Source organism: Mus caroli, unplaced genomic scaffold, assembly GCF_978045245.1.
Source record: "Mus caroli unplaced genomic scaffold, Mus_caroli_1 scaffold_1, whole genome shotgun sequence".
NCBI classification, from domain to species: domain Eukaryota; kingdom Metazoa; phylum Chordata; class Mammalia; order Rodentia; family Muridae; genus Mus; species Mus caroli.
The window spans coordinates 137068566-137095387 of NW_028227256.1; the positions used below are offsets into that span (position 1 = coordinate 137068566).

At 38.3% G+C, this 26822-nt stretch overlaps 1 protein-coding gene and 1 non-coding gene across 7 annotated transcripts in view; one reads left to right on the plus strand and one right to left on the minus strand.

Annotated features, from left to right (window-relative positions):
* LOC147006138 (complement factor H-like) overlaps positions 1-23496 on the minus strand; it is an 82954-nt gene extending 59458 nt beyond the window's left edge. For 2 of the 6 annotated variants that reach the window (XM_085841619.1, XM_085841612.1), the window contains exons 1-2: positions 23343-23496; positions 17952-18017 (exon numbers count right to left, since the gene is read on the minus strand). In XM_085841619.1, coding sequence (XP_085697745.1) covers positions 17952-18017; positions 23343-23415 — 139 coding nt within the window. In that variant the 5' untranslated portion in view covers positions 23416-23496. The remainder of the gene's footprint in view (positions 1-17951; positions 18018-23342) is intronic. The other 4 variants (XM_085841604.1, XM_085841603.1, XM_085841615.1 and 1 more) reach the window with 2 other exon arrangements.
* Positions 12840-12983, plus strand: LOC147006139 (small nucleolar RNA SNORA55). The gene has a single exon (XR_015048923.1). It is a non-coding gene; the product is annotated as a small nucleolar RNA SNORA55 (small nucleolar RNA).
* Positions 23497-26822: the final 3326 nt, after the last annotated feature.

Below are 26822 nucleotides of genomic sequence, written 5' to 3' on the forward strand. Positions count from 1 at the left end.
GGTTTTTGTTATTCCAGATGAATTTGGTGTGACTTTAACTAAGGAATTGAAAGATCTGTATGATAAGAACTTCAAGTCTCTGAAGAAAGAAATCAAAGAAGATCTCAGAAGATGGAAAGATCTCCTATGATCATGGATTGGCAGGATCAGTATAGTAAAAATGGCTAGCTTGTGGAAAGCAATCTACATATTCAATGCAATCCCCATCAAAATTCCAACTCAATGCTTCAATGAATTAGAAAGGGACAATCAGACTTTTCCTAGGATATCAATGAGTTAAATTAGCTCACTGCGATTTCATTTAAGAAAGTAACAAAAGGAGGCATGGTTCAGGGTAGGAATATCTTTACTACTTCAGTCCTCAGACTTTTACATAATCTTCATTTTCCAGTGGGCACAGGTGAATATGTTTACCGCTTTTAAACAAGATTCTTGAAATGAACATAATGTTCTTTAAGTACACAGTCACTTGAGGTGGTTAGTACCTAAATGAGCCTCCTTTGGCATCTTACACTTTTCAGAGCAGGTTGTGGCTGCATTAGCAATGATTGTTAGATCATTTATCACAGTGTTTATGCAGTCTACTCAGACTGTTGATCAATATCTTTACCAATTTTGCACCTGTTCTAAATGAGCATAGCACAAAATCCTCTAGTTTTTATTGATTTTCAAACCCAAGATCTCCTATTCTGCTTTTCTTTTTTTTTTTTTTGATTTTTAATATTTTTATTACATATCTTCCTCAATTACATTTCCAATGCTATCCCAAAAGTCCCCCATAGCTCCCCCCACTTCCCTACCCACCCATTCCCATTCTTTTGGCCCTGGTATTCCCCTATATTGGGGCATATAAAGTTTGCAAGTCCAATGGGCCTCTCTTTCCATTGATGGCCGACTAGGCCATCTTTCGATACATATGCAGCTAGAGACAAGAGCTCCGGGGTTCTGGTTAGTACATCATGTTGTTCCAACAATAGGGTTGCAGATCCCTTTAGCTCCTTGGGTACTTTCTCTAGCTTCTCCATTGGGAGCCCTGTGATACATCCAATAGCTGACTGTGAACATCCACTCCTGTGTTTGCTAGGCCCCGGCATCGTCTCACAAGAGACAGCTATATTTGGGTCCTTTCAGCAAAATCTTGCTAGTGTATGCAATGGTGTCAGCGTTTAGAAGCGGATTATGGGATGGATCCCTGGATACGGCAGTCTCTAAATGGTCCATCCTTTCATCACAGCTACGAACTTTGTCTCTGTAACTCCTTCCCTGGGTGTTTTGTTCCCAATTCTAAGAAGGTGCACAGTGTCCACACTTTGGTCTTCATTCTTCTTGAGTTTCATGCGTTTATCAAATTGTATCTTATATCTTGGGTATCCTAAGTTTTGGGCTAATATCCACTTATCAGTGAATACATATTGTGTGAGTTCATTTGTGATTGTGTTACTTCACTCAAGATGATGCCCTCCAGGTCCATCCATTTGGTTAGGAATTTCATAAATTCATTCTTTTTAATAGCTGAGTAGTACTCCATTGTGTAAATGTACCATAATTTCTGTATCCATTCCTCTGTTGAGGGACATCTGGGTTCTTTCCAGCTTCTGGCTATTATAAATAGGGCTGCTATGAACATAGTGGAGCATGTGTCCTTTTTACCGGTTGGGACATCTTCTGGATATATGCCCAGGAGAGGTATTGCTGGATCCTCCGGTAGTACTATGTCCAATTTTCTGAGGAACGGCCAGACTGATTTCCAGAGTGGTTGTACAAGCTTGCAATCCCACCAACAATGGAGGAGTGTTCCTCTTTCTCCACATCCTCGCCAGCATCTGCTGTCACCTGAATTTTTGATCTTAGCCATTCTGACTGGTGTGAGGTGGAATCTCAGGGTTGTTTTGATTTGCATTTCCCTGATGATTAAGGATGTTGAACATTTTTTCAGGTGCTTCTCTGCCATTCGGTATTCCTCAGGTGAGAATTCTTTGTTCAGTTCTGAGCCCCATTTTTTAATGGGGTTATTTGACTTTCTGGAGTCCACCTTCTTGAGTTCTTTATATATATTGGATATTAGTCCCTTATCTGATTTAGGATAGGTGAAGATCCTTTCCCAATCTGTTGGTGGTTTTTTTGTCTTATTGATGGTGTCTTTAGCCTTGCAGAAGCTTTGTAGTTTCATGAGGTCCCACTTGTCAATTCTCGATCTTACAGCACAAGCCATTACTGTTCTATTCAGGAATTTTTCCCCTGTGCCCATATCTTCAAGGCTTTTCCCCACTTTCTCCTCTATAAGTTTCAGTGTCTCTGGTTTTATGTGAAGTTCCTTGATCCACTTAGACTTGACCTTAGTACAAGGAGATAGGAATGGATCGATTCGCATTCTTCTACATGTTAACAACCAGTTGTGCCAGCACCATTTGTTGAAAATGCTGTCTTTCTTCCACTGGATGTTTTTAGCTCCCTTGTCGAAGATCAAGTGACCATAGGTGTGTGGGTTCATTTCTGGGTCTTCAATTCTATTCCATTGGTCTATTTGTCTGTCACTATACCAGTACCATGCAGTTTTTATCACAATTGCTCTGTAGTAGAGCTTTAGGTCGGGCATGGTGATTCCACCAGAGGTTCTTTTATCCTTGAGAAGAGTTTTTGCTATCCTAGGTTTTTTGTTATTCCAGATGAATTTGCAGATTGCACTTTCTAATTCGTTGAAGAATTGATTTGGAATTTTGATGGGGATTGCATTGAATCTGTAGATTGCTTTTGGCAAGATAGCCATTTTTACAATGTTGATCCTGCCAATCCATGAGCATGGGAGATCTTTCCATCTTCTGAGATCTTCTATAATTTCTTTCTTCAGAGACTTGAAGTTTTTATTATACAGATCTTTCACTTCCTTAGTTAGAGTCACGCCAAGATATTTTATATTATTTGTGACTATTGAGAAGGGTGTTGTTTCCCTAATTTCTTTCTCAGCCTGTTTATTCTTTGTGTAGAGAAAGGCCATTGATTTGTTTGAGTTAATTTTATATCCAGCTACTTCACCGAAGCTGTTTATCAGGCTTAGGAGTTCTCTGGTGGAATTTTTAGGGTCACTTATCTATACTATCATATCATCTGCAAAAAGTGATATTTTGACTTCATCTTTTCCAATTTGTATCCCTTTGATCTCCTTTTGTTGTCGAATTGCTCTGGCTAGGACTTCAAGTACAATGTTGAATAGGTATGGAGAAAGTGGACAGCCTTGTCTAGTCCCTGATTTTAGAGGGATTGCTTCAAGCTTCTGACCATTTACTTTGATGTTGGCTACTGGTTTGCTGTAGATTGCTTTTATCATGTTTAGGTATGGGCCTTGAATTCCTGATCTTTCCAAGACTTTTATCATGAATGGGTGTTGGATCTTGTCAAATGCTTTTTCCGCATCTAAGGAGATGACCATGTGGTTTTTGTCTTTGAGTTTGTTTATATACTGGATTACGTTGATGGATTTCTGTATATTGAACCATCCCTGCATCCCTGGGATGAAACCTACTTGGTCAGGATGGATGATTGTTTTGATGTGTTCTTGGATTCGGTTAGCAAGAACTTTATTGAGGATTTTTGCATCAATATTCATAAGGGATATTGGTCTGAAGTTTTCTATCTTTGTTGGGTCTTTTTGTGGTTTAGGTATCAGAGTAATTGTGGCTTCATAGAATGAGTTGGGTAGAGTACCTTCTGTTTCTATTTTGTGGAATAGTTTGTGAAGAACTGGGATTAGATCTTCTTTGAAGGTCTGATAGAACTCTGCACTAAACCCATCTGGTCCTGGGCTTTTTTAGTTGGGAGACTATTAATGACTGCTTCTATTTCTTTGGGGGATATAGGGCTGTTTAGATCATTAACCTGATCTTGATTCAACTTTGGTACCTGGTATCTCTCTAGGAACTTCTCCATTTCATCCAGGTTCTCCAGTTTTGTTGAGTATAGCCTTTGGTAGAAGGATCTGATGGTGTTTTGGATGTCTTCAGGATCTGTTGTTATGTCTCCTTTTTCATTTCTGATTTTGTTAATTAGGATGCTTTCCCTGTGCCCTCTAGTGAGTCTGGCTAAGGGTTTATCTATCTTGTTGATTTTCTCAAAGAACTAGCTCCTTGATTGGTTGATTCTTTGAATAGTTTTTCTTGTTTCCACTTGGTTGATTTCACCCCTGAGTTTGATTATTTCCTGCCGTCTACTCCTCTTGGGTGAATTTGCTTCCTTTTGTTCTAGTGCTTTTAGGTGTGTTGTCAAGCTGCTAATGTGTGCTCTCTCTAGTTTCCTTTTGGAGGCACTCAGAGCTATGAGTTTTCCTCTTAAAAATGCTTTCATTGCGTCCCATAAGTTTGGGTATGTTGTGGCTTCATTTTCATTGAACTCTAAAAAGTCCTTAATTTCTTTCTTTATTCCTTCCTTGACCATGGTATCATTGAGAAGAGTGTTGTTCAGTTTCCACGTGAAGGTTGGCTTTCTATTATTTATTTTGTTATTGAAGATCAGCCTTAGTCCATGGTGATCTGATAGGATGCATGGGACAATTTCAATATTTTTGTATCTGTTGAGGCCTGTTTTGTGACCAATTATGTGGTCAATTTTGGAGAAGGTACCATGAGGTGCTGAGAAGAAGGTATATCCTTTTGTTTTAGGATAGAATGTTCTGTAGATATCTGCCAGATCCATTTGATTCATAACTTCTGTTAGTTTCACTGTGTCCCTGTTTAGTTGCTGTTTCCATGATCTGTCCATTGGTGAAAGTGGTGTGTTGAAGTCTCCCACTATTATTGTATGAGGTGCAATGTGTGCTTTGAGATTTACTAAAGTTTCTTTAATGAATGTGGCTGCCTTTGTATTTGGAGCATAGATATTCAGGATTGATAGTTCCTCTTGGAGGATTTTACCTTTGATGAGTATGAAGTGTCCCTCCCTGTCTTTTTTAATGACTTTGGGTTGGAAGTCAATCTTATCAGATATTAGAATGGCTACTCCAGCTTGTTTCTTCATGCCATTTGCTTGGAAAATTGTTTTCCAGCCTTTCATTCTGAGGTAGTTTCTATCCTTTTCTCTGAGATGAGTTTCCTGTAAGCAGCAAAATGTTGGGTCTTGTTTGTGTAGCCAGTTTGTTAGTCTATGTCTTTTTATCGGGGAGTTGAGTCCATTGATATTAAGAGATATTAAGGAAAAGTAATTGTTGTTTCCTGTTATTTTTGATGTTAAAGTTGGCATTTTGTTCTTGTGGCTGTCTTCTTTTAGGTTTGTTGAGGGATTACCTTCTTGTTGTTTCTAGGGCGTGGTTCCTGTCCTTGTATTGGTTTTTTTCTATTATTATCCTTTGAAGGGCTGGATTCGTGGAGAGATAATGTGTGAATTTGGTTTTGTCGTGGAATACTTTGGTTTCTCCATCTATGTTAATTGAGAGTTTGGCTGGGTATAGTAGCCTGGGCTGGAATTTGTGTTCTTTTAGTGTCTGTATAACATCTGTCCAGGATCTTCTGGCTTTCATAGTCTCTGGTGAAAAGTCTGGTGTAATTCTGATAGGCTTGCCTTTATATGTTACTTGGCCTTTTTCTCTTACTGCTTTTAGTATTCTATCTTTATTTAGAGCATTTGTTGCTCTGATTATTATGTGTCGGGAGGTATTTCTTTTCTGGTCCAGTCTATTTGGAGTTCTGTAGGCTTCTTGTATGTTCATGGGCATCTTTTTTTTTAGATTTGGGAAGTTTTCTTCTATAATTTTGTTGAAGATGTTTGCTGGTCCTTTGAGTTGAAAATCTTCATTCTCATCCACTCCTATTATCCGTAGGTTTGGTCTTCTCATTATGTCCTGTATTTCTTGGATGTTTTGAGTTAGGATCTTTTTGCATTTTACATTTTCCTTGATTGTTGTGCTGATGTTCTCTATGGAATCCTATGCACCTGAGATTCTCTCTTCCATCTCTTGTATTCTGTTGCTGATGCTCGTATCTATGGTTCCAGATTTCTTTCCTAGGGTTTCTATCTCCAGTGTTGCCTCATTTTGTGTTTTCTTTATTGTGTCTACTTCCCTTTTTAGGTCTAGTATGGTTTTGTTCATTTCCATTATCTGTTTGGATGTGTTTTCCTGTTTTTCTGTAAGGACTTCTACCTGTTTGATTATGTTATCATGTTTTTCTTTAAGGATTTGTAACTCTTTAGCAGTGTTCTCCTGAAATTCTTTAAGGGATTTTTGTGCTTCCTCTTTATTGTCTTCTGCCTTTTTAGCAGTGTTCTCCTGCATTTCTTTAAGTGTGTTATTAAAGTCCTTCTTGAAGTCCTCTATCATCATCAGGAGATATGCTTTTAAATCCGTGTCTAGCTTTTCCGGTGTGTTGGGGTGCCCTGGACTGGGCGAAGTGGGGGTGCTGGGTTCTGATGATGGTGAGTGGTCTTGGTTTCTGTTAGTAAGATTATTACGTTTACCTTTCGCCATCTGGTAATCTCTGGGGTTAGTTGTTATCGTTGTCACTATTTAAAGATTGGAGCAGAAGCTGTGTTCCACTCACCAGCAGTCTCTAAATCCTGTGGCGGGGGTCGTGGGTAGCTGATGGTACCCCGGTGCTGGTCCAGCCGGAAGAGGCCTGTGGTCCTACTCAGGCCGTTTTTCTGCTTCCCTAACTAATGCAGTCTCTGGTCCCGCGTGCAATTGGATTGGAGCAGAAGCTGTGTTCCACTCTCCAGAAGTCTTAAGATCCTGTGGTGGGTGTTGTGGGTAGCTGGTGAGTGTCAGCAGACCCTGCGCCCCAGCTGCCCCGATGCTTTTCTGACCGGAAGAGGGTTGTGGCCCTATGTAGGCCGGATTTCTCTCTCCCCAACCAGAGCAGTCTCAGGTCCCACGTGATTGGACTGGAGCAGAAGCTGTGTTCCACTCACCAGCAGTCCCAAAATCCTGCGGCGGGGGTCGTGGGTAGCTGGCGGGTGTCAGGCAACCCTGCGCTCCTGCTATCCCGGAGCTGATCCAGCCGGATGAGGCCTGTGGTCCTACTCAGGCCGGTTTTCTGCTTCCCTAACTAATGCAGTCTCAGGTCCCGCGCAATTGGACTGGAGCAGAAGCTGTGTTCCACTCACCAACAGTCCCAAAATCCTGCGGTGGGGGTCGTGGGTAGCTGGCGGGTGTCAGGCAACCCTGCGCTCCCGCTACCCCTGAGCTGATCCAGCCGGATGAGGCCTGTGGTCCTACTCAGGCCGGTTTCTGCTTCCCTAACTCCCTATTCTGCTTTTCAAAAATTTATTGCCAGTTTATTTGCATTTTTGTTTTCCAATGGAAAAGTGTATGTGTGTGAGAGAGAGAGAGAGAGAGAGAGAGAGAGAGAGAGAGAGAAAGAGAGAGAGAGAGAGAGAGAGAGAGAGAGAGAGAGAGAGAGAGAGAGAACCAAGGAATACTGGAGGTGAGTAGGATCTGGGAGAAAGTAGAAAAGAAAAAATTATAATGAGACTATATGCATTAAAATATTATTTTCAATTTAGAATATGGAAAATTAACAAGCCTGGTTCTTTTGCTGTTAATTATTTTATAGGTTCAATGGTGTCTATAACTGATGTTACATTTTAAGCCACAATTAACATTAAGTATACTTTGCATGACAAAGTAACTTCAGAACTGTAATTAATGATTTTGAGATAGGATTTTTTTTTCATTGTCTCCATTGACAGTAGGAAAGACTATGATGGCAGTAGGGAGATGGAAGGGAAATGCTAAAATACAACACAACACACTATTAAACTTGAAGTTGGAAGACAATGGTCCTCAGTCACCAAACCAAGTAGCATTTTGCAACAGGGACTAGGCCTGTGAATGGTCCCTGATGGAATAAATAAAGAATCCAGCCCTGACAGTATTCTGCAGTCCTGTGATATTATGTTTGAATCTCGGGTCTCCAACAGTGCAAGGGCAAAATTTCCTACTTTCCACTACTAATTTTGTGGTAATCTGTCATGACAATCATAGAAAAAAACTGCAATGACAATAGGCAAATAAAAAACCATTTTGTTGTTCTAATTCTAGGCAGGGATGGGGAGTTGCTTCCTTGTTTTCCATTCCAACAATGTTATCAATTGATGTCTATGAACATATTGATGCAAGCAAACCTGACTGCTGTCTTTTTTCAGCAAGAACAAAAGCAAAGCTGAAAATCCATTATAGTGAATATTTTTTATTTATTTTTAATCTCTATAGAATTATTTTCCTGAAACGGCGTCTGGACACCACCTACATGCATAATGCCCTGAGATGTCAGAAGATGGCAGTGGAAACTTCAAACTGGAGATGCAGAGGATTCTAGGGGGGAAATCATTCTTTTGAACTGGAATGTGAGAGCAGGGTACTAAGACCAGGTCCCCTGAAAGAGCAGCTAATGTCCGTATTTGCTGGCCCACCTCCAGCCACTCATTTCATTCTTGAAGCTTTAAAGGATTTCAAGTGAAATCATGAATGTTTTATAAATTTAGATTTTGGTTTGGTTTTAAACATCTTTTTTTCCCTCGATTTTATTATGTTATACAAATAAATGAAAATACAAAAAAAAAAAAATTAACCTGGTGGTAGTTGGAGGAGAAATTATTGCCAGAGTATCTTGGGATCAAAAAGAGATTTAAAGCTGAGAGAATATTTGGAGACTCCTATGTATATTTAATAATTCCAAAAGTGTTTGAAAAAACCCTTCACATGTGATATTAGTATCTAACAGTAAAACAGACAGCAAAACAAATGAAAATATTCAACAGTTATATTAACTAATAGTCTCATTTCGGAATCAAAAACCATGACGGAAAGTCATGAAAGATATAATAGAAACATGTTGGGAGAAAGATCACTGTAGTAATGGCAGGGACAATGAGCAACATCACAAGGGCACTGTGAGAACAACATGTTCAGGGAGGACAATGTCCAGCAGAGGAGAAAGTGTGAATGGGACAATCTCATCAGGCTCCGCTTATGAGGGTAATAACAACCTTCTGATAGATTCTGACAACCTGGCAATGGGACTGACTGTCTCAGAGCTCATGTGGGTTAAATACCTAGACATGTAAAAACAGCCTTGTTACAGTGAAGACATCTATGAAACATTTGATGATAATAACTTAGACAATCTAGGACAAATCCTGAACATCTAAGACCTACTACACTTGAACACAGGGTGCAAAGAATTATGAATGGACAAGAGGTTCTGATTGAAAATTAAGACTAACTTGGAGGACACTGTGATAAAGGGGAGTCAGTGCTTGATTCTATTGAACTTGTAAAGAAGGATTCATGTTTCTTCTCAGATTTCCCAAAATCTTGGAGAAAGAGCTCAGAAGTTGTCATTTATAAATGTGCAGATATCTATTCTGAAGCAAACTATATTTTTTAATTGTTAGTTTTTGTACTGGCGGTAAGATTGCTATGACACACAAAAATAATCCAAGGTACAGTATAATTGTATGCAACTCATACTGTTATTTGAAGACTTTATTTCCATGAAGAGTTACTTGAAAGGTATTTGAAGTATACGATGGTAACTTGTCTGACATCTCAGCATTTTGGTGTCTGAAAGAAGAGTATCTTCAATGAGTTCAAGCCAGGGCAGTCTGCATGAGTTCTCGGTCAGCCCTGGCTGATATTAAGTTTGTTAAAAGCAGAAGGGAAACAGGTGGCTAATTGCAGAACTTCAGTTCTCTCTCTCCTTCCCCAAATCTACTTTCACAGTCTCATCTTAGGTTCTATAGTAGAAAACATGCTCTTGTGTCTCTTTCTTCTCTGAACCCATCCCTAAAATATAAAAAATATCTTCTAATCCAACTTTTGTATTCTCAACACATCTTATTTTCAGCCTCTGACATTAGGACGCAATCACTATGAATATAACAGCTGATCAAGGTAGAAGATCAGGTAAGCTAACTGAATACCCTCACCATCACTCCCTCCTCTGTTCCTAATCCAATCTCAAGTTATCATTCCTGGATCTTCAATAGAATCTTTACAAAATATTTGATGCAGCTTTCCTCCACATAATCTTGCACACATTACCAGTGAATCCAGTCAAGTCTCCCTCTTTACTTCCTTTTTATTATTATTTTTAAAAGATGCTTAATAACTGCATTGCTGCTTTTTGCTCCCAGCACCAACCCAAAAACCAACCAACCAAAAAAAACAACAACAAAAAACTGCATTGCATTTATATTCATTATTTATAAAAAATAAGAATTGGTAGCAGTTTTTATACTACAGTCTTATTGTGTAATTATAAGGATATTACAGGTTTTGTAGAGCTTTAGGCTTTGTGAACAGATGTGTGCTTAGCTTACATGATTTATTCATCTCATATTCAATTAAGTAATACTGTATACAGAAAGTTATACTTTATTGCTGAACTTCAGGAGGCCCATTTTTATGCAACCTAGATCAGAGAATATGAGGATATTATTTTATATCAAGAGGAGTTAGACCATCTGCAATTTGGGGGTTGGGAAAAAACCTGACCAGGCATACCAATTATTATATTTTCTGAAAACACTCTAAAGCTAAAATCCTGGGTTAGCATCTTATGGTAGAGACAAATACACAGGCTGAGGTGGTAGTCCTGGTCAGGGAAACAGTACTTAAGAACAGTGTAGTGGCTATTCCTGGTTGTCAACTTGACTATATTTGGAATGAACTACAATCCAGAATTGGAAGGCTCACCAGTAACCCTAATCTGTAGGCTGGGAGATAGAAGTTTCTGACCTGGATCTTGATATGGAGATCGTGAGGCATAGTGGCTATGGATTCCAGAAGATTAAGACAGGGAGATCTCCTGAGTTCAAGGTCATCTGGGATTAAAGGTGTGGTGGTACACACCTTTAATCTGGGCTACACATTCTGCTGGAGACCATATAAGGACATTGGAAGAAGGGAGTCTGGCTCTAGCTCCTTCTCCTCCTTACCCTGTGGGACTGAGTAACTGCTAGATCCTTGGACTTCCATTCACAGCTACTACTAAACAATTGTTGGGAATTGGACTGCAGACTATAAGTCATAAATAAATTCCTTTACTTTATTTTATAAAATTCTTTTATATAGAGACTATCCATAAATTCTGTGACTCTAGAGAACCTTGACTAATACAAACAGTTAGGAGAAACAAACTACAACAGTGCCTTCCAACTTCTGGGTCGCAATTCTGTTGGTAAACTTCTATCTCCAAAAATATTTACATTATTCATAATTCATAATTTTAGCAAATATAGTTATAAAAGTAGCAATGAAATAATGGTTGGTGGCCACCAAAACATAAGGAACTATATTAAAGCTAGGAAGGTTGAGAAACATTAAACTGTAAGGTCTTTATAAACTATAGATGAGTTAGATGTTGCAGAACATGGCTTTTATTTCACTATCTGGAATAGAGAGGGAGATTGAGAGAGCTCTGTAATTTTAGGGCAACATTGTCTACATAGTGAGTTCCGAGATAGCTAGTGCTGCAGGGTGAGATCCTGTTTCAACAAAAGCAAAACAAAACAAAACACATTTCCCAACCCTCTTAAATTCTTTACTGACACATGTTGCCTTTTTGAGGACCCCTAACTCCTTCAGGCCTTCCCTGCTAAGACACAAGTCATGCCAGTCATAGAAACAGGTTAGATGACTAAGATCTTCACTTCTCCCTCTGTTCTTCCAGATAAAACTCCAGAATCTCATCAGCAGCTTTGCACCAGAACCCTTGTAGCAACATGCAACCACTGTGCTTCTAGTAGATCTCAGAGATCTTCCCTCTCCTAAACTTCCTCCCTCTGCTCATTCTTTTATTCTAGAAACAACTCAGCAGGCATTTCCTGTTAACCCACAATTCACTCTTACCTGGGAAATAGGTAAACTAACTATAGATTTTAACCTTTTCTTCTGTTTCTCCAGATCTAATCGACTAATTTCATCAGTGCCTCTAAAGTGGTCCTTCTGGAGTAATATCTCTTTATTCTCTGCACATATTCTGAAACTCTATAAATACACCCTGGTGGGACACACTATATCCTTGTTCCCTCCCCCAGACAATTAGTGTATTCCCATTCCTAGGTGTCATCTCCATAAAGCTAGAAACACATTATAAATGGAACCCCCCCCCCAGTGGTCCCACTTATAATCTTCATAGAAAAATTCACACTAAGCAACATACAATCACACTATTCTAAAATCCAGAGAAGAAACAGAAACAAAGGAACAAAGACAAAACAGAATAGAAACTACAGCCAACCAAGATAAAAACAAAAGCAAAAACAGAAATCAGAACACAAGCCTATAATCTTTGAAATCCCACAACCTAAATGCCAGCATAAAATAAATACATACATACATACATACATACATACATACATACAACAATCAATAACAGCCAGGATGGTATGTCTCCACTAGACCACAGCAACCCAACCACAACAGAACCTTTTTATTATAACATAGCTAAAGAGTAAGAAAAAGACTGGAATGGAATAGGGGTGGTTCCGGGGAAAACCACGAAAAAGAATAACATTTGAAATGTAAATTAAAAAAAAATCCAAAAAAAAGAAAAAAGAAAAGGAAAGCCTAGGAATGTAAGCAAATGAAAGGATAAAAACAAAGATTAATATACAAACAAGATAAAGGTCATAATAAAGGACATGAAGAAACCCTAAAAAGTCAAATAAAAGTGGGAGAAAAAATGAACAAAAGAAGTAAAATCAATTTTAAAATAGTAGGAGAAAAAAATGAACAAAAGAAGTAAAATCAATTTTAAAATAGTAGGAGAAAAAAATGAACAAAAGAAGTAAAATCAATAAAGAAAATCCAAACTGAGGCGATTATGTAAATGAAATATATTGGAATATAAGCATGAATTCCTGAAGCATGTTTCACTAACAAAACCTAAAAGATGGATGTGATGGGGAAAGACAGTGCTATACTAGAGCAGAGGAAATCCAGATGGGTCATTTCCATCTGCCCTGGGGCCTGTCTCTACAACTGTGCCACACTCCCTGAGGTGGGGGGTGTGGGGGGAAGATGGATGGGAGAATTTCAGATGTTTAAGATGTAATAGTAGAAATGGATCTATCAGACAAGGAAAATGATAAGTCTAAAATTTCCTGGCACCAATCTTAGAGAAAATCTGGGACATTATAAAAAGACCATATCTAAAAATAATAGGAATAGAGGAAAGAGAATAGACCCATGTCAGAGGTACGGAAATTATTTTGAACTATAACATAGAAAAATTTTTTCTTAACCTAAAGAAGGACATGACTGTGAGAGTAAAAAAAAAAAAAAAATACAGAAAACCAGATAAATTGTACCAGGAAAGAAAGTCCTATTGGCACATAATAGTCAAAACACTAAACATACATTGAGAGAATATTTAAAGCTGCAAATAAAAAAGAGCTAGTAACATATAATGGCAACCCTATTGCAAATACACCAAACTTCTTGACGGAGATGGAGAATCTTAAAGCAAGAAGGGCCTGTGGACTCAACATCCCTTAACTCAAGCTGTACTACAGAGCAATTGTGATAAAAACTGCATGGTACTGGTACAATGACATACAGATAGATCAATGGAACAGAATTGAAGACTCAGAAATGAACCCACATACCTATGGTCACTTGATCTTTGATAAAGGAGCTAAAACCATCCAGTTTAAAGAAGACAGTATCTTCAACAAATGGTGCTGGCTCAACTGGCAGTTATCATGTAGAAGAATGTTAATTGATCCATTCTTATCTCCTTGTACAAAGCTCATGTCTAAGTGGATCAAAGAACTCCACATAAAACCGGAGATACTGAAACGTATAGAGGAGAAATTTGGAAAGAGCCTTGAAGATATGGGTACAGGGGTAAGATTCCTAAAGAACTTCATAAAATTGCAAGCTTCTGCAAGGCAAAAGACACTGTCAGTAAGACCAAAAGGCAGCCAACAGATTTGGAATAGATCTTTACCAACCCTAAATCTGATAGGGGGCTAATGTCCAAAGTAAAAAAAGAACTCAACATGTTGGCCTCCAGAAAAACAAACAACTCTATTTAAAAATGTGGTAGAGAGCTAAACAAAGAATTCTCAACTAAGGAATACCAAAAGGCTGAGAAGCACCTAAAAAAATGTTCAACGTTCTTAATTATCAGGGAAATGCAAATCAAAACAACCCTGAGATTCCACCTTACACCAGTCAGAATGGCTAAGATAAAAAAAACTCAGATGACATCAGATGCTGGTAAGGATGTAAAGAAAGAGGAATACTCTTCCATTGCTGATGGGACTGAAAGCTGGTAATGAAAGACCCCCGGAGGGCAGACCCTCACTCAAGCCTCGGGACAGCCGCATACCCAAGAAGACACTGAGTCCGAACTTAAGATGTAGAGAGTAAGATTTAATAAAGCAACAACAAGAAAGCACATAAAAAGCACATAAACCAGAGCTCTGGGGTCGAAACTCATACACCAGGCATGGTGTAGAGGAGAATCGACCCCGACCCAAATTTTTCTCAGGCTTATATAGGAAAAAGCCAAGGGGAAGCAGGGTAGGAAAAGTACAAGTTTGCGTAACTAAGGGGTTTTGCCAAGGGTTTTTCCAAGGGGCTTTCCAAGGGGCTTTCTGTAACCAAGGGGTCGTGTCCTATATTTTGGCAATGTACCCGATCTATTGGAACATTCTGGGGTTGTACCAGGAGGCCCTTATCTCAAAAATGTTCTTGGAACAGTCCTCAGTTAGGAGGGGTAGGACTCTGGGGCGAAGAGTTCAGGAATGTACTCTGGGGTGAAGAGTTCAGGAATGTACTCTGGGGTGAAGAGTTCAGGAGTGTTCCGGGAACAATCTCCAGATGGGAGGGGTAGGACTCTGAGTTGAAGAGTTCAGGTAATTTTCCTCCTTCAGTATGACAACTCTGGAAATCAGTTTGGCAGTTCCTCAGAAAATTGGACATAGTTCTACTGGAAGATCCAGCAATACCACTCCTGGGCATATACCCAGAAGATGCTCCAACATGTAGTAAGGACACATGTTCCACTATGTTTATAACAGACTTATTTATAATAGCTAGAAGTTAGAAAGAACTCAGATGTCACTCAACAGAGGAATGTGGTACATTTACACAATGGAGTACTATGCACCTATAAAATAATGAATTTATGAAATTCTTAGACAAATTGATGGAGCTGGAGGATATGATGCTAAGTGAGGTAACTCAATCACAAAAGAGCACACATGATATGCACTCACTGATAAGTGGATATTAGCCCAGAAGCTCAGAATCCTTCTTAGAAGGAGGAACAAACTAACCATGGAAGGAGTTACAGAGACAAAGTTCAGAGCAGAGACTGAAGAAACGACCATCCAGAGACTGCCCAACTTGGGAATCCATCCCATAAACAACCAGAAAATCCACTCACTATGGCAGATGCCAAGAAGATCTTGCTGACAGGAGCCTGATATAGCTGTCTCCTGAGAGGCTCTGACTGTCCTGGCAAATAAAGAAGTGGATGCTCACAGCCAACCATTGGACTGAACACAAGGTCCCCAATGAACGAGCTAGAGAAAGTACCCAAGAAGCTGAAGGGGTTTGAAGCCCCATAAAAGGAACATCAATATGAAGTTACCGGTATCCCCAGAGCTCCTTGGAACTAAACCACCAATCAAAGAAAACAAATGATGGATCTTGTGGATCTAGGTGTATATGTAGCAGAGGATGGCCTAGTCAGTCATCAATAGGAGGAGAGGCCCTAGGTCCTGTGAAAGTTCTATGCCCCAGTATAGGGAAATGCCCCAGCCAGGAATGGGAGTGGGTGGGTTAGGGAGCAGGGGGATGGGGGAGGGTATACGGGATATTCAGAGGGGAAACTAGGAAAGTTGATAATATTTGTAATGTAAATAAAGAAAATATCTACTAAAAAATAAAGAAAAAAAAGAAAATAATAAAACACCTGGAGAAATATCACACTAGAACCAAAACAACACACCTGAACACTTTGATCAAAAAGGAGAGATCACAACTAAAGGAAACAGTTGGCAAGAAATAAACAATTTTGTGATTCATGTTCTTCTGACCATCTATTCAGTACTGAAATCAATAAAGTAAAAACAAGGGAAACAATACAAAGAATTAATGAAACAAAGATTTGGTTCTTAGAAAATTTAATAAGATTGACAGATAATATGTCAATTTATCTAAAAGGTAAAGGTAAGATATCCAAATTAAAAGAATCAGACATGACCCCATTAAAAAATGGGGCTCAGAATTGAACAAAGAATTCTCACCTGAGGAATACCGAATGGCAGAGAAGCACCTGAAAAAATGTTCAACCTCCTTAATCATCGGGGAAATGCAAATCAAAACAACCCTGAGATTCCATCTCACACCAGTCAGAATGGCTAAGATCAAAAATTCAGGTGACAGCAGATGCTGTGGAGGATGTGGAGAAAGAGGAACACTCCTCCATTGTTGGTGGGATTGCAAGCTTGTATAACCACTCTGGAAATCAGTCTGGCAGTTCCTCAGAAAATTGGACATAGTACTACTGGAGGATCCAGCAACACCTCTCCTGGGCATATATCCAGAAGATGTCCCAACAGGTAAGAAGGACACATGCTCCACTATGTTCATAGCAGCCTTATTTATAATAGCCAGAAGCTGGAAAGAACCCAGATGCCCCTCAACAGAGGAATGGATACAGAAAATGTGGTACATTTACACAATGGAGTACTACTCAGCTATTAAAAAAATGAATTTATGAAATTCCTAGGCAAATGGATGGACCCGGAGGGAATCATCTTGAGTGAGGTAACCCAATCACAAAGGAACTCACACAATATGTACTCACTGATAAGTGGATATTAGCCCAAAAACTTAGGATACCCAAGATATAAGATACAATTTGCTAAACGCATGAGACTCAACAAAAACGAAGACCAAAGTGTGAACACTTTGCCCCTTCTTAGAATTGGGAACAAAACACCCATGGAAGGAGTTACAGAGACAAAATTTGGAGCTGTGATGAAAGAATGGACCATCTAGTGATTGCCATATCCAGGGATCAACCCCATGATCAGCTTCCAAACGCTGACACCATTGCATACACTAGCAAGATTTTGCTGAAAGGACCCAGATATAGCTGTCTCTTGTGAGACTATGCAGGGGCCTAGCAAACACAGAAGTGAATGCTCACAGTCAGCTATTGAATGGATCACAGGGCCCCCAATGGAGGAGCTAGAGAAAGCACCCAAGGAACTAAAGGGAACTGCAACCCTATAGGTGGTACAACAATATGAACTAACCAGTACCCCGGAGCTCTTATCTCTAGCTGCATATGTATCAAAAGATGGCCTAGTAGGTCATCACTGGAAAGAAAGGCCCATTGGACTTGCAAACTTTATATGCCCCAGTACAGGGGAACGCCAGGGCCAAAAAGGGGGAGTTGGTGGGTAGGGGAGTCCGGGGGGGGGTTGGGGGACTTTTGGGATAGCATTGGAAATGTAAATGAGGAAAATACCTAAAAAAAAAAAAAATCAGACATGAAAGGGCCAAAAAATAGACATCAAGGAAATCCAGAGATTCCTAACATCATACATTAAAAACCTATACTCCATCAAACTGGAATCTCTGAAAAAATGGGTAATTCTTTCATAGGTACCACTTCCCCATGTTAAGTCAAGACCAGATAAACAAGTTAAACAGACCTATAACCCTATGGAAATAGAAACAATCATTTAAATACCCCAATCAAAATAATCTCAAAGCCAGAGGATTTTAGAACAGATCTGCCATTGTTTCAGACAAGAGTTAACTGCAGTACTACTCGTACTTTTCCAGAAACTACAAACAGAAGGAACGTTGCTCAATTTATTTGATTTGGCAACCATTACTCTGGCATCCAAATCGCATAAAGAATAAATTAAAAAAAGAAATAAAGAACAACTTCCCTTATGAATATGATTTAAAGGTATATTCAATATAATACTTGCAAACGGAATTGGAAAGCACATCCAACACATCGTCCACCATGAAGCCATCAAGTGCGCTTCATCTGAGAGAGACAAGGATGGTTCAACATGTGTATATCAGTAGTTATAATAGCTATAATAGTAAAGTAAAAGAAAGAAACCATGTCAACATCTCATTAAGTGGTTGAAAAATTCTAGCACCCCTTCATTATAAAAGTTCTGGAGCAGGTAGGGACCAAAGGGACCTGAGACAACATGATAACTCAGGTACAGCAAAACAATAGTCAGCCTCAAGTTAGATGGAACAGCAAGTCCACTAAAATATGGAACAAGACAAGGCTGGGCATGATTTCTCTATTAAATATACAACTTCAAATCTTAACTAGATTGGTAAAATGGGATTATCTGAACTAGATTATCTCCTTAACTGAAGAAGATAATGGGGACTCACACTAGAAAGAAAGAAGTCCAATTATCTTTCTTCCTAGGTGGTATAATAGTCTACATAAATGACTCAAAAAACATTCCACAGGGAGGTGCATCTAATAAGCCCTTTGAGTAAAGTAGCTGTATATAAAATTAATTCAGAAAAGAAGCACCTTCCATATATACAATGATAAATGAACTGAGAAAGAAGTCAATGAAATAATAGCATTTACAATTGCATTACACAATGTAAACTATGTTGAAATAATTCTACTAAAGCAAGTGAAAGGCTTATATGATAAAATATTTAAGTCTATCAGGAAAAAATGAATCAGATATCAGAAGCCTGATTTAGAACTTCCATGCTCACTGGTAGGTAGTATTGGCATCCTATCAATGGTAATATACAGATCCAATGCAATCCCCATGTAAATTCTAACAATTTTTTTCACAGACCCTGGAAGTTAAATATGCTATGTATTCACTCATATGTGGAGATTAGTCATTAATTAAATGATTATCAAGCTATCATCTATAGGCCAATGGGAATTAAGTATAAAGGAAAGGACTAGGGGGACACATGAAACTCCTTTAGAGAGGAAATAAAATAGTTTTTCTAAGTGAATTTTGTTGCAGAGTCAATGAGGGCTGACAGTGATCAGGAGAGAATGCAGGAAGAGAAAAGTAGGATTGAGAGTCACTTGAGGGGGAGCATGAAAATTTGTTGCAGTGTAATCTTCCTAAATATATATGAAGGTGTTCCTAGTGAAGTCTTCAAATAATGGATAACATGGAGTCCCAACTGGCCATCTCTGGTCAACAAATAAACCTTACAGTCCTGGGATTGGATTATATCTGATTGAGTTATTGGACAAATGTGGTCACAGAAATCTCTTAAAAACCCAGGCTATTGCCAAGGCAATAGCTTCTTTTCCCCAAGCTGCCAAGGTCCCATTTGTGAAGATGACACCCACATAACTCACTGAACAGGGAAAAGATAAACTGCTGAATACATAACTTCTACCCCTATGTTCTAGAGACATGAGTAGAGGAAAGTACTCTGCATGCTATGAAAAGAAAAACTTATTCACCCACCCAGCCCCCAAACCTTTAATCTACAATGCTGTTCTGCTTGTCAAATATGACAGGGCAATTGTGAAACTGGGCTTTTTGGTCTAACAAATCAATGTCTGATTTGACTTAAAGTCCACACCATGAGATGAAACTCATATTCAATATGACTTGGGTGACTGAGAACAAGAAACTAGAGTCCAAAGAGCTAGTGTAAAAACAAATAATACTTTTGGAAATGTCTTGGAAAAAAGGAATAAAATTATTCCTAATTATATTTGGCTATACTGGTCGACCAGCACTTTCTTCAGTGATGGCCAGAGAGGATTCCTCCTACAAACGTGGGAACTATTAGATATACCCACAGATACATATTTCACACACACACACACACACACACACACACACACACACACACAAACACATGTGGCAGAGGCATGAAGAAAGCTTGAGATGGAAAAGAGAGACCTTGGGACACTGGGCTCCAAATGGGGTCTATCCATCAAACCCATTCCCTCAAATGTCAGCAAGCTGCAAGAAGAGGTAGCAAGAACATAAAGAGTCCAAGAAGATAAAAGACCCAGGAAAAAAAAAGCCCTCCAAATCAACTGAATAAATCTCATATGAACTCCTATAGACGGAAGCATCATTCATACATAAGCCCTGAATAGTTCTGTCCCACATCCTCTGTGTATGTATAGTAGTGTTAGTATAGTATTTATATGGGATTCCGAAGTATATGAATGAAAGGTTTTTTGATTCTTGTGCATTCTCTTGGGTTCATTTCCTTCCATAGTTCTCTTGTCGAAATTCAATGCAATAGTTTATGTTTTATTGTATTATATTTTATTTATTTATATTTTCTTGTTATGACTTAGAAACCTACTCTTTTTTGTCATGAAGAGGATAGATCTGGATGGGAGTGGTAGGAGGGACAAACTGGGAGGCATAAAGGAAGAGGACACTTGTAATCACAATATATTGCATGAGATAAGAATCTCTTTTCCACAAAAGAACACAAAAGGAATGCACTCACTGATAAGTGGATATTAGCCCAAAAGCTCAGAATACCCAAGATAGAATTCACAGACCACAAGAAACTCAAGAAGAAGGAAGAACAATGTGTGAGTGCTTTGTTTCTTCTTAGAAGAGATAACAAAATACACACAGGAGCAAATACAATGTGTGGAGCAGAAACTGAAGGAAAGGCCACCCAGAGACTGCCCCACCTGGGGATCCATCCCATATTCAGTCACCAAATGCAGACACTATTTTGGATGCTAAGAAGTGCATGCTAATAGGAGCATGATATAGTTGTCTCCTGAGAGGCTCTGCCAGAGCCTGACATATACAGTGGTGGATGCTCACAGCCAACCATTGAACTGATCACGGGTTCCCCAATAGATGAATTAGGGAAAGGACTGAAGGAGCTGAAGGGGTTTGCAACCCCATAGGAACAACAACAGTATCAACCAACCAGATTTCCCAGAGTCAAAACCACCAACCAAGGAGGACACATGGAGAGACCCATGGCTCCAGACTTATATATAGCAGAGGATGGTCTTGTTGGTCATCAGTGGAAGAAGAGACCCTTGGACTCATGAAGGATCAATGTCCCAGGGTAAGGAAATGTAAGAGCGGGTAGGAAAGTAGGGATGCATGTGTGGGTGGGGGCACACACTCAGAGAAGCAGGAGGAGGAGGGATGGGAGAGGAGGATTCTGGCGGGAGATTGGGGGAGGGGATATTATTTGAAATGTAAATAAATGAAATATCCAACAATAGGGACAATAAAAAGTCTCTCTTTTTCCATAAATGAGAAAAAAGAATCAAGATTCTTTTATAATTGCAAGATTATAGAAATGATATAGATGATAGATAGATAAATGTATAGATACATAGATAGATGATAGATAGATAGATAGATAGATAGATAGATAGATAGATAGATAGATAGATAGATAGGAGAACAACAAAATATCATCAAATTGGCTACTGATAATAACCTAAAGAAATAAATGAGGCAAGCTATTTTATTTCAGCCAATTGAAGTTTGAAGGGCAGAACTGTGTTCCAAAGCATGAAGCTTCCACACAAAAACAAAAATAACAGAAAGGTAACATCATTATCACTGCTTGCAGATAACCCCCCAGAGGAAGGATGTTCAGGCAGCTAGCCTGAGTTCTCCATCTGGATTCCCAGGAAGAGTAAGAAAGAACAACTGAAATATCAGTCATAGCAAATTTATCTACATGAGGTGGGGGTGGGAAACACAACTGGAAACTTCAGCTTATTGTTTCAACTTTTCTAGTCAGTTATTGCTGGAAATAGAGAGCACCTGGTTTGATTATGCAATCTCTACTGTTGTTCTCTGTTCTATTACTTACAAGTATCATGCCAGAAGAGCTTCAGAGGGGAAGCCCAGATAGCTGCAATAAGTTAGCTGCCACAAGTTAGCTACCTTAGAAGATCAGTGTTGGACTTAGTAGATCCTGAAAGAATGTTCTGCATCTGTTCGTCTGTCTATCATTGTTCAGTCTGTCCTTTGTCACCTATCTATCTACCTCTTTCTCATTACTTGTTCTTTTGCTTTTCTTACAGTATAGTTTGTAAACTCACTCATTCAAAAGGAAAAGTGTGACTATTATTCTCCACACTGTACAGAATATCAGTCATACAGTATTTACAAATCATATGGAATGGACTAAGCAGGTTTAATTTAGGGATAGATATATATGTATATAGGTATAGATATATTTATGCAATAATAATTAGAGAAAAAAGAATGCCTGAGTTAGAGAACAAGGGGGGGGAGGACTATGGGACAGTTTTGAAGAAGAAAAGCAATGTAATTATATTAAATATTAAAATTATAAAAGTACAAAATAATTGAAAGCAAACATATTCTGTCATTTCACAGATGACCTTTTCTCTCATTGAATGACTGCTTTCCTGTGACAACAATTCAAAGTGAATTCACAGTTAGAGCATAAGAACATGAGCATAAATCTCAGAAATGATTCAAAATGAGAAAGGGTGGATCTTAAAACAAATGTAATGTGAGGACTGAAGAGTTTCATAAATCACCCCTCATTATGCAGAAACATTAGCAAATAACAAATAGGAAAATAAATATTTCATGAAACCAGATTCAGTGACTAAATTCCAGAATCCTACTCCATCTTTAAAGCATTATTTGCTAGCCCATGGATGTAGTATCTTTATGAATCACTCAGGATGGTTGTTAAATCCTCTTCATACACAGTGTTAATACAGTGGTAACATGATCTCCCACTTTCTACATACATTGGAGAAATCAGAAAAGAAAATGTTAACATTGTGGTGGCTCACTTACAAAGTAACATAATTCTTTTTTATCTTCTTAAAGACATGTCCATTTGCTGCAATATGACTTGTTTGAAAAAGGAAAAGTTACTCATTTTAATGACTATGAAATTAAAATTTATCCAATTTGTGGAGATGAATGCCACATCGACCCAGATATATTTAGAGTCTGTCAGGTACTTTTCCTCTTCAATGGCTGTATTTCTTTAGGTGAAATTTCATTTTGAAATTTAATCTTCTTATATGTACTATTTACACATTTACAAGATGAATTTCTTTTACCTCTCCAAATTATAATTTAGAGGCTATTCACACTTTTCAAATTAGAGAACTGAGAATATCTGTTTATTCAAATTTTTCCTCTTATTACTTATCAGAAACTATTTCCAAAAATACATTTATTTTTACTATCAATATATTTTGTGTTTTTACTTAAAATAGTTTATAATTTAGTTTCTATTAATATTGTTTTACTAAAGTTAAAATAAATTTAAATATTCTCATATACATACAGGAGTTATAAATATTTGGCTAGAAATTGAATGTTTCAAATCTGCTTCCACTTACCACTCCCTTTAGCAGTAGAAAGACATGCAATTAGAAGGATATTGGATAAGAGCAACATGAAACTGAACCCCATGTTCTAAAGCTTAAAGCTCCAGAGTGGTGGTCCTTCTGGAAACCCTGTCATTAACAATGCTGTGTATGACATTGAACTTCAGTGTATTACTGGCATCTAGTTTGGTAAATATCAAAGTTCAAAAAGGAGGAGCAAAACAAACAATATTCAATCAATTATTTCACAATGATAAGTTAATAATTTTACATTTATGAAGCAAGGTAATATCATTCAATTTTTAGTGCCAGTTTCCTGGTCAGTCAAATTGTTATGCAGAAAGGAAGATGAGAAAATAAATTACTTTTGCCTTCTTATAGGCGTGATAGCTGGTTAGGACAGTTGGTGATTTTCTTCTTTGTAAGCTTACATGGCTACTTCTAGTAAAATGATTGCTGGTCCTCAGGTAGGAATTTTCAGAACAGTGAATCTATTCTTAGTGTCATTTGGGCCTTATGATATGGAATATACAATTTAGAATTATCTTTATCTTGGGGACAACAAAGAGGAGAAAGTGGGGAAAAGCTTTGAAGATAAGGGCACAGGGGAAAAATTCCTGAACAGAACAGCAATGGCTTGTGCTGTAAGATCGACAGTTGGGACGTTATAAAGTTGCAAAGCTTCTGTAAGGCAAAAGACACTGTCAATAAGATAAAAAGGCCACCAACAGATTGGGAAAGGATCTTTACCAGTCATAAAACTGATATGGGATTAATATCCAATATATATGAAGAACTCAAGAAGGTGGACTCCAGAAAATAACCCTATTTTAAAATGGGGTACAGAGCTAAACAAAGAATTCTCAATTGAGGAATACCGAATGGCTGAGAAACACCTGAAAAAATGTTCAATACCCTTAATCATCAGGGAAATGCAAATCAAAACAACCCTAAGATTCCACCTCACATCAGTCAGAATGGCTAAGATCAAAAATTCAGGAACAGCAGATGGTGATGAGAATGTAGAGATTGGGGAACACTCCTCCATGGCTAGGTGGATTGCAAGCTGGCACAACCACTCTGGAAATCAGTCTGGTGGTTCCTCAGAAAATTGGACATAGGACTACCAGAAGATCCAGCAATACCTCTCCTGTGAATATACCCAGAAGATATTCCAACATGTAATAAGGACACATGTTCCGCTATGCTCATTGCAGCCTTATTTATAATAGGCAGAAGCAGGAAAGAACTCAGATGTCCCTCAACAGAGGAATGGATACAGAAAATGTGGTACATTTACACAATGGAGTACTACTCAGCTATTAAAAACAATGAATTTATGAAATTCTTAGACAAATGGATGGATCTGGAGGGTATCATCCTGAGTGAGGTAATCCAATCACAACAGAAGTCACTTGATATGCACTCAATGATAAGTGGATATTAGAATACACAGGAACTTAGAATACCCAAGATACATTTTGCGAAACACATGAAACTCAAGAAGAAGGAAGACCAAAGTGTAGATATTTTGTCCCTTCATAGACTGGAGAACAAAATACACATGGAAGGAGTTACAGAGACTAAGTTTGGAGCAGAGCCTGAAGGAACGACCATCCACGGACTGCCCTACTTGCGGATCCATCCCATAAACAACCACCAAACTCAGACACTAGACGATGCCAAAAAGAGCCTCCTGACAGAAGCCTGTTTTAGTTTTCTTCTGTGAGGCTCTGCAAGTACATGGCAAATACAGAAGTGGATCCTTATAGTCATCCATTTGATAGAGCACAAGGTCCCGAATGAAGGAGCCAGAGAAAGTACCCAGGGAGCTGAAAGGGTCTGAAGTCCCATAGGAGGAACAACAATATGAACCAACCAGTATGCCCAGAGCTCCTTGGAACTATACTACCAATAAAAGAAAGCACATGGTGGATCTTGTGGCTCTAGTTATATATGCAGTAGAAGATGACCTTGTCGTTCATCAATAGGAAGAGAGGCCATTGGTCCTGTGAAGGCTCTCTGTCCCAGTATATGGGAATGCCAGGAGCAGGAATGGAACCAGGACCAGTTGGGGAGCAGGGGGAGAGGTGAAGGGATGGGGGATTTTCAGAGGGGAAACTAGGAGAGGGTGTACTATTTGAAATGTAAAAAAAGAAAATATCTTTTAAAAATAAAAATAAATAAAGAAAGAATTAATCATCACAATTGATAACCAATTTGACATTGACTCTTGGTCAATGAGAGTATAGAGTGTGTTTACAAATGTTTTGTAGTATGTTATTCAAATTGTCAACAACTGTGAATATCCCATTTAAACTGAACTGGTTAGATATGTGAAAACTGATGGTTCACATCCAGGATTATGTAATGCTGTTACTAAGAACCTCTGCCAAGTTTCGTCTAAGTAACTCCAGATATGTTGTTTAAATTAATAACATGAAATTATGCTTTCTTAGTGGTTATTAATAACTTCAAGTGTTTCTTTTTCTGCTTAAGTAGAAAAGAATGCATAGAAAGAAACTAACACTGTATAGTAAATATTTTTTTTTTTCATATTCCTTGAACAACTAGCTGTCCGCACAGCAAAGAAAAATCAGTTAGCTCATAAGTAACTTTAAAACAACATGTGATTTTCAAGATCATGTATATAGTAATTCCATTGTAGAGTGTCAAGAATATTGTTCTGTGAATTTTAGTCTTTAAGAAATTTATAATGTCATGTTAAGCTGGGCCTCTAAATGGGAACAAAAATAGTGGAATGAACTCATTAGTATTTATTTGGAATAGGAGATATCATATGAGTCAGTTTTCTTTTGTTTTGTTTGTTTTTTATTTGTTTTTTTTTTTGTTTGTTTGTTTGTTTGTTTTGAGACAGGGTTTCTCTGCGTAGCCCTGGCTGTCCTGGAACTTACTTTGTAGACCAGGCTGGCCTCAAACTCAGAAACCCTCCTGCCTCTGCCTCCCAAATGCCAGGATTAAAGGTGTGCTCCACCACGCCCAGCTTATGAGTCAGTTTTCTAGATAAACTGATAAATTCTTATAAGAATTAATAGATTATAAGGTTAAGAGCATACACATGTGTTTCATACAGAAACATGTGATGTTTATGCATAGGCATCAGAATGGCAAAGCACATTTGTTGTGAAAAAGAATTAGAAGTAATAGAACTCTTAAGAGTAAGAGACCATTAGGACACAAAGGAGAATTCATGTTGATCACAATTGCTTTAGTCTTTTAAATTACAGGTCACTAACAAATGCAATACAATAATTTCTAAACCATTTTCCATATTAAAAAGTATTTTTCTAGTATGTTGGCTAAAAGACTGTCTTCATGTATGACAAGTTATCTGTGACGAAGAAATATCAAATGTGTGCTCTCCTAAACAAAACCTGAATGATGAAAATACTAGTTGGCATGTCAACATTGACAGACAACATATTACAAGGCTTTTTCCTTAGATGAAATCAAACAGTTAATTTATGGCTC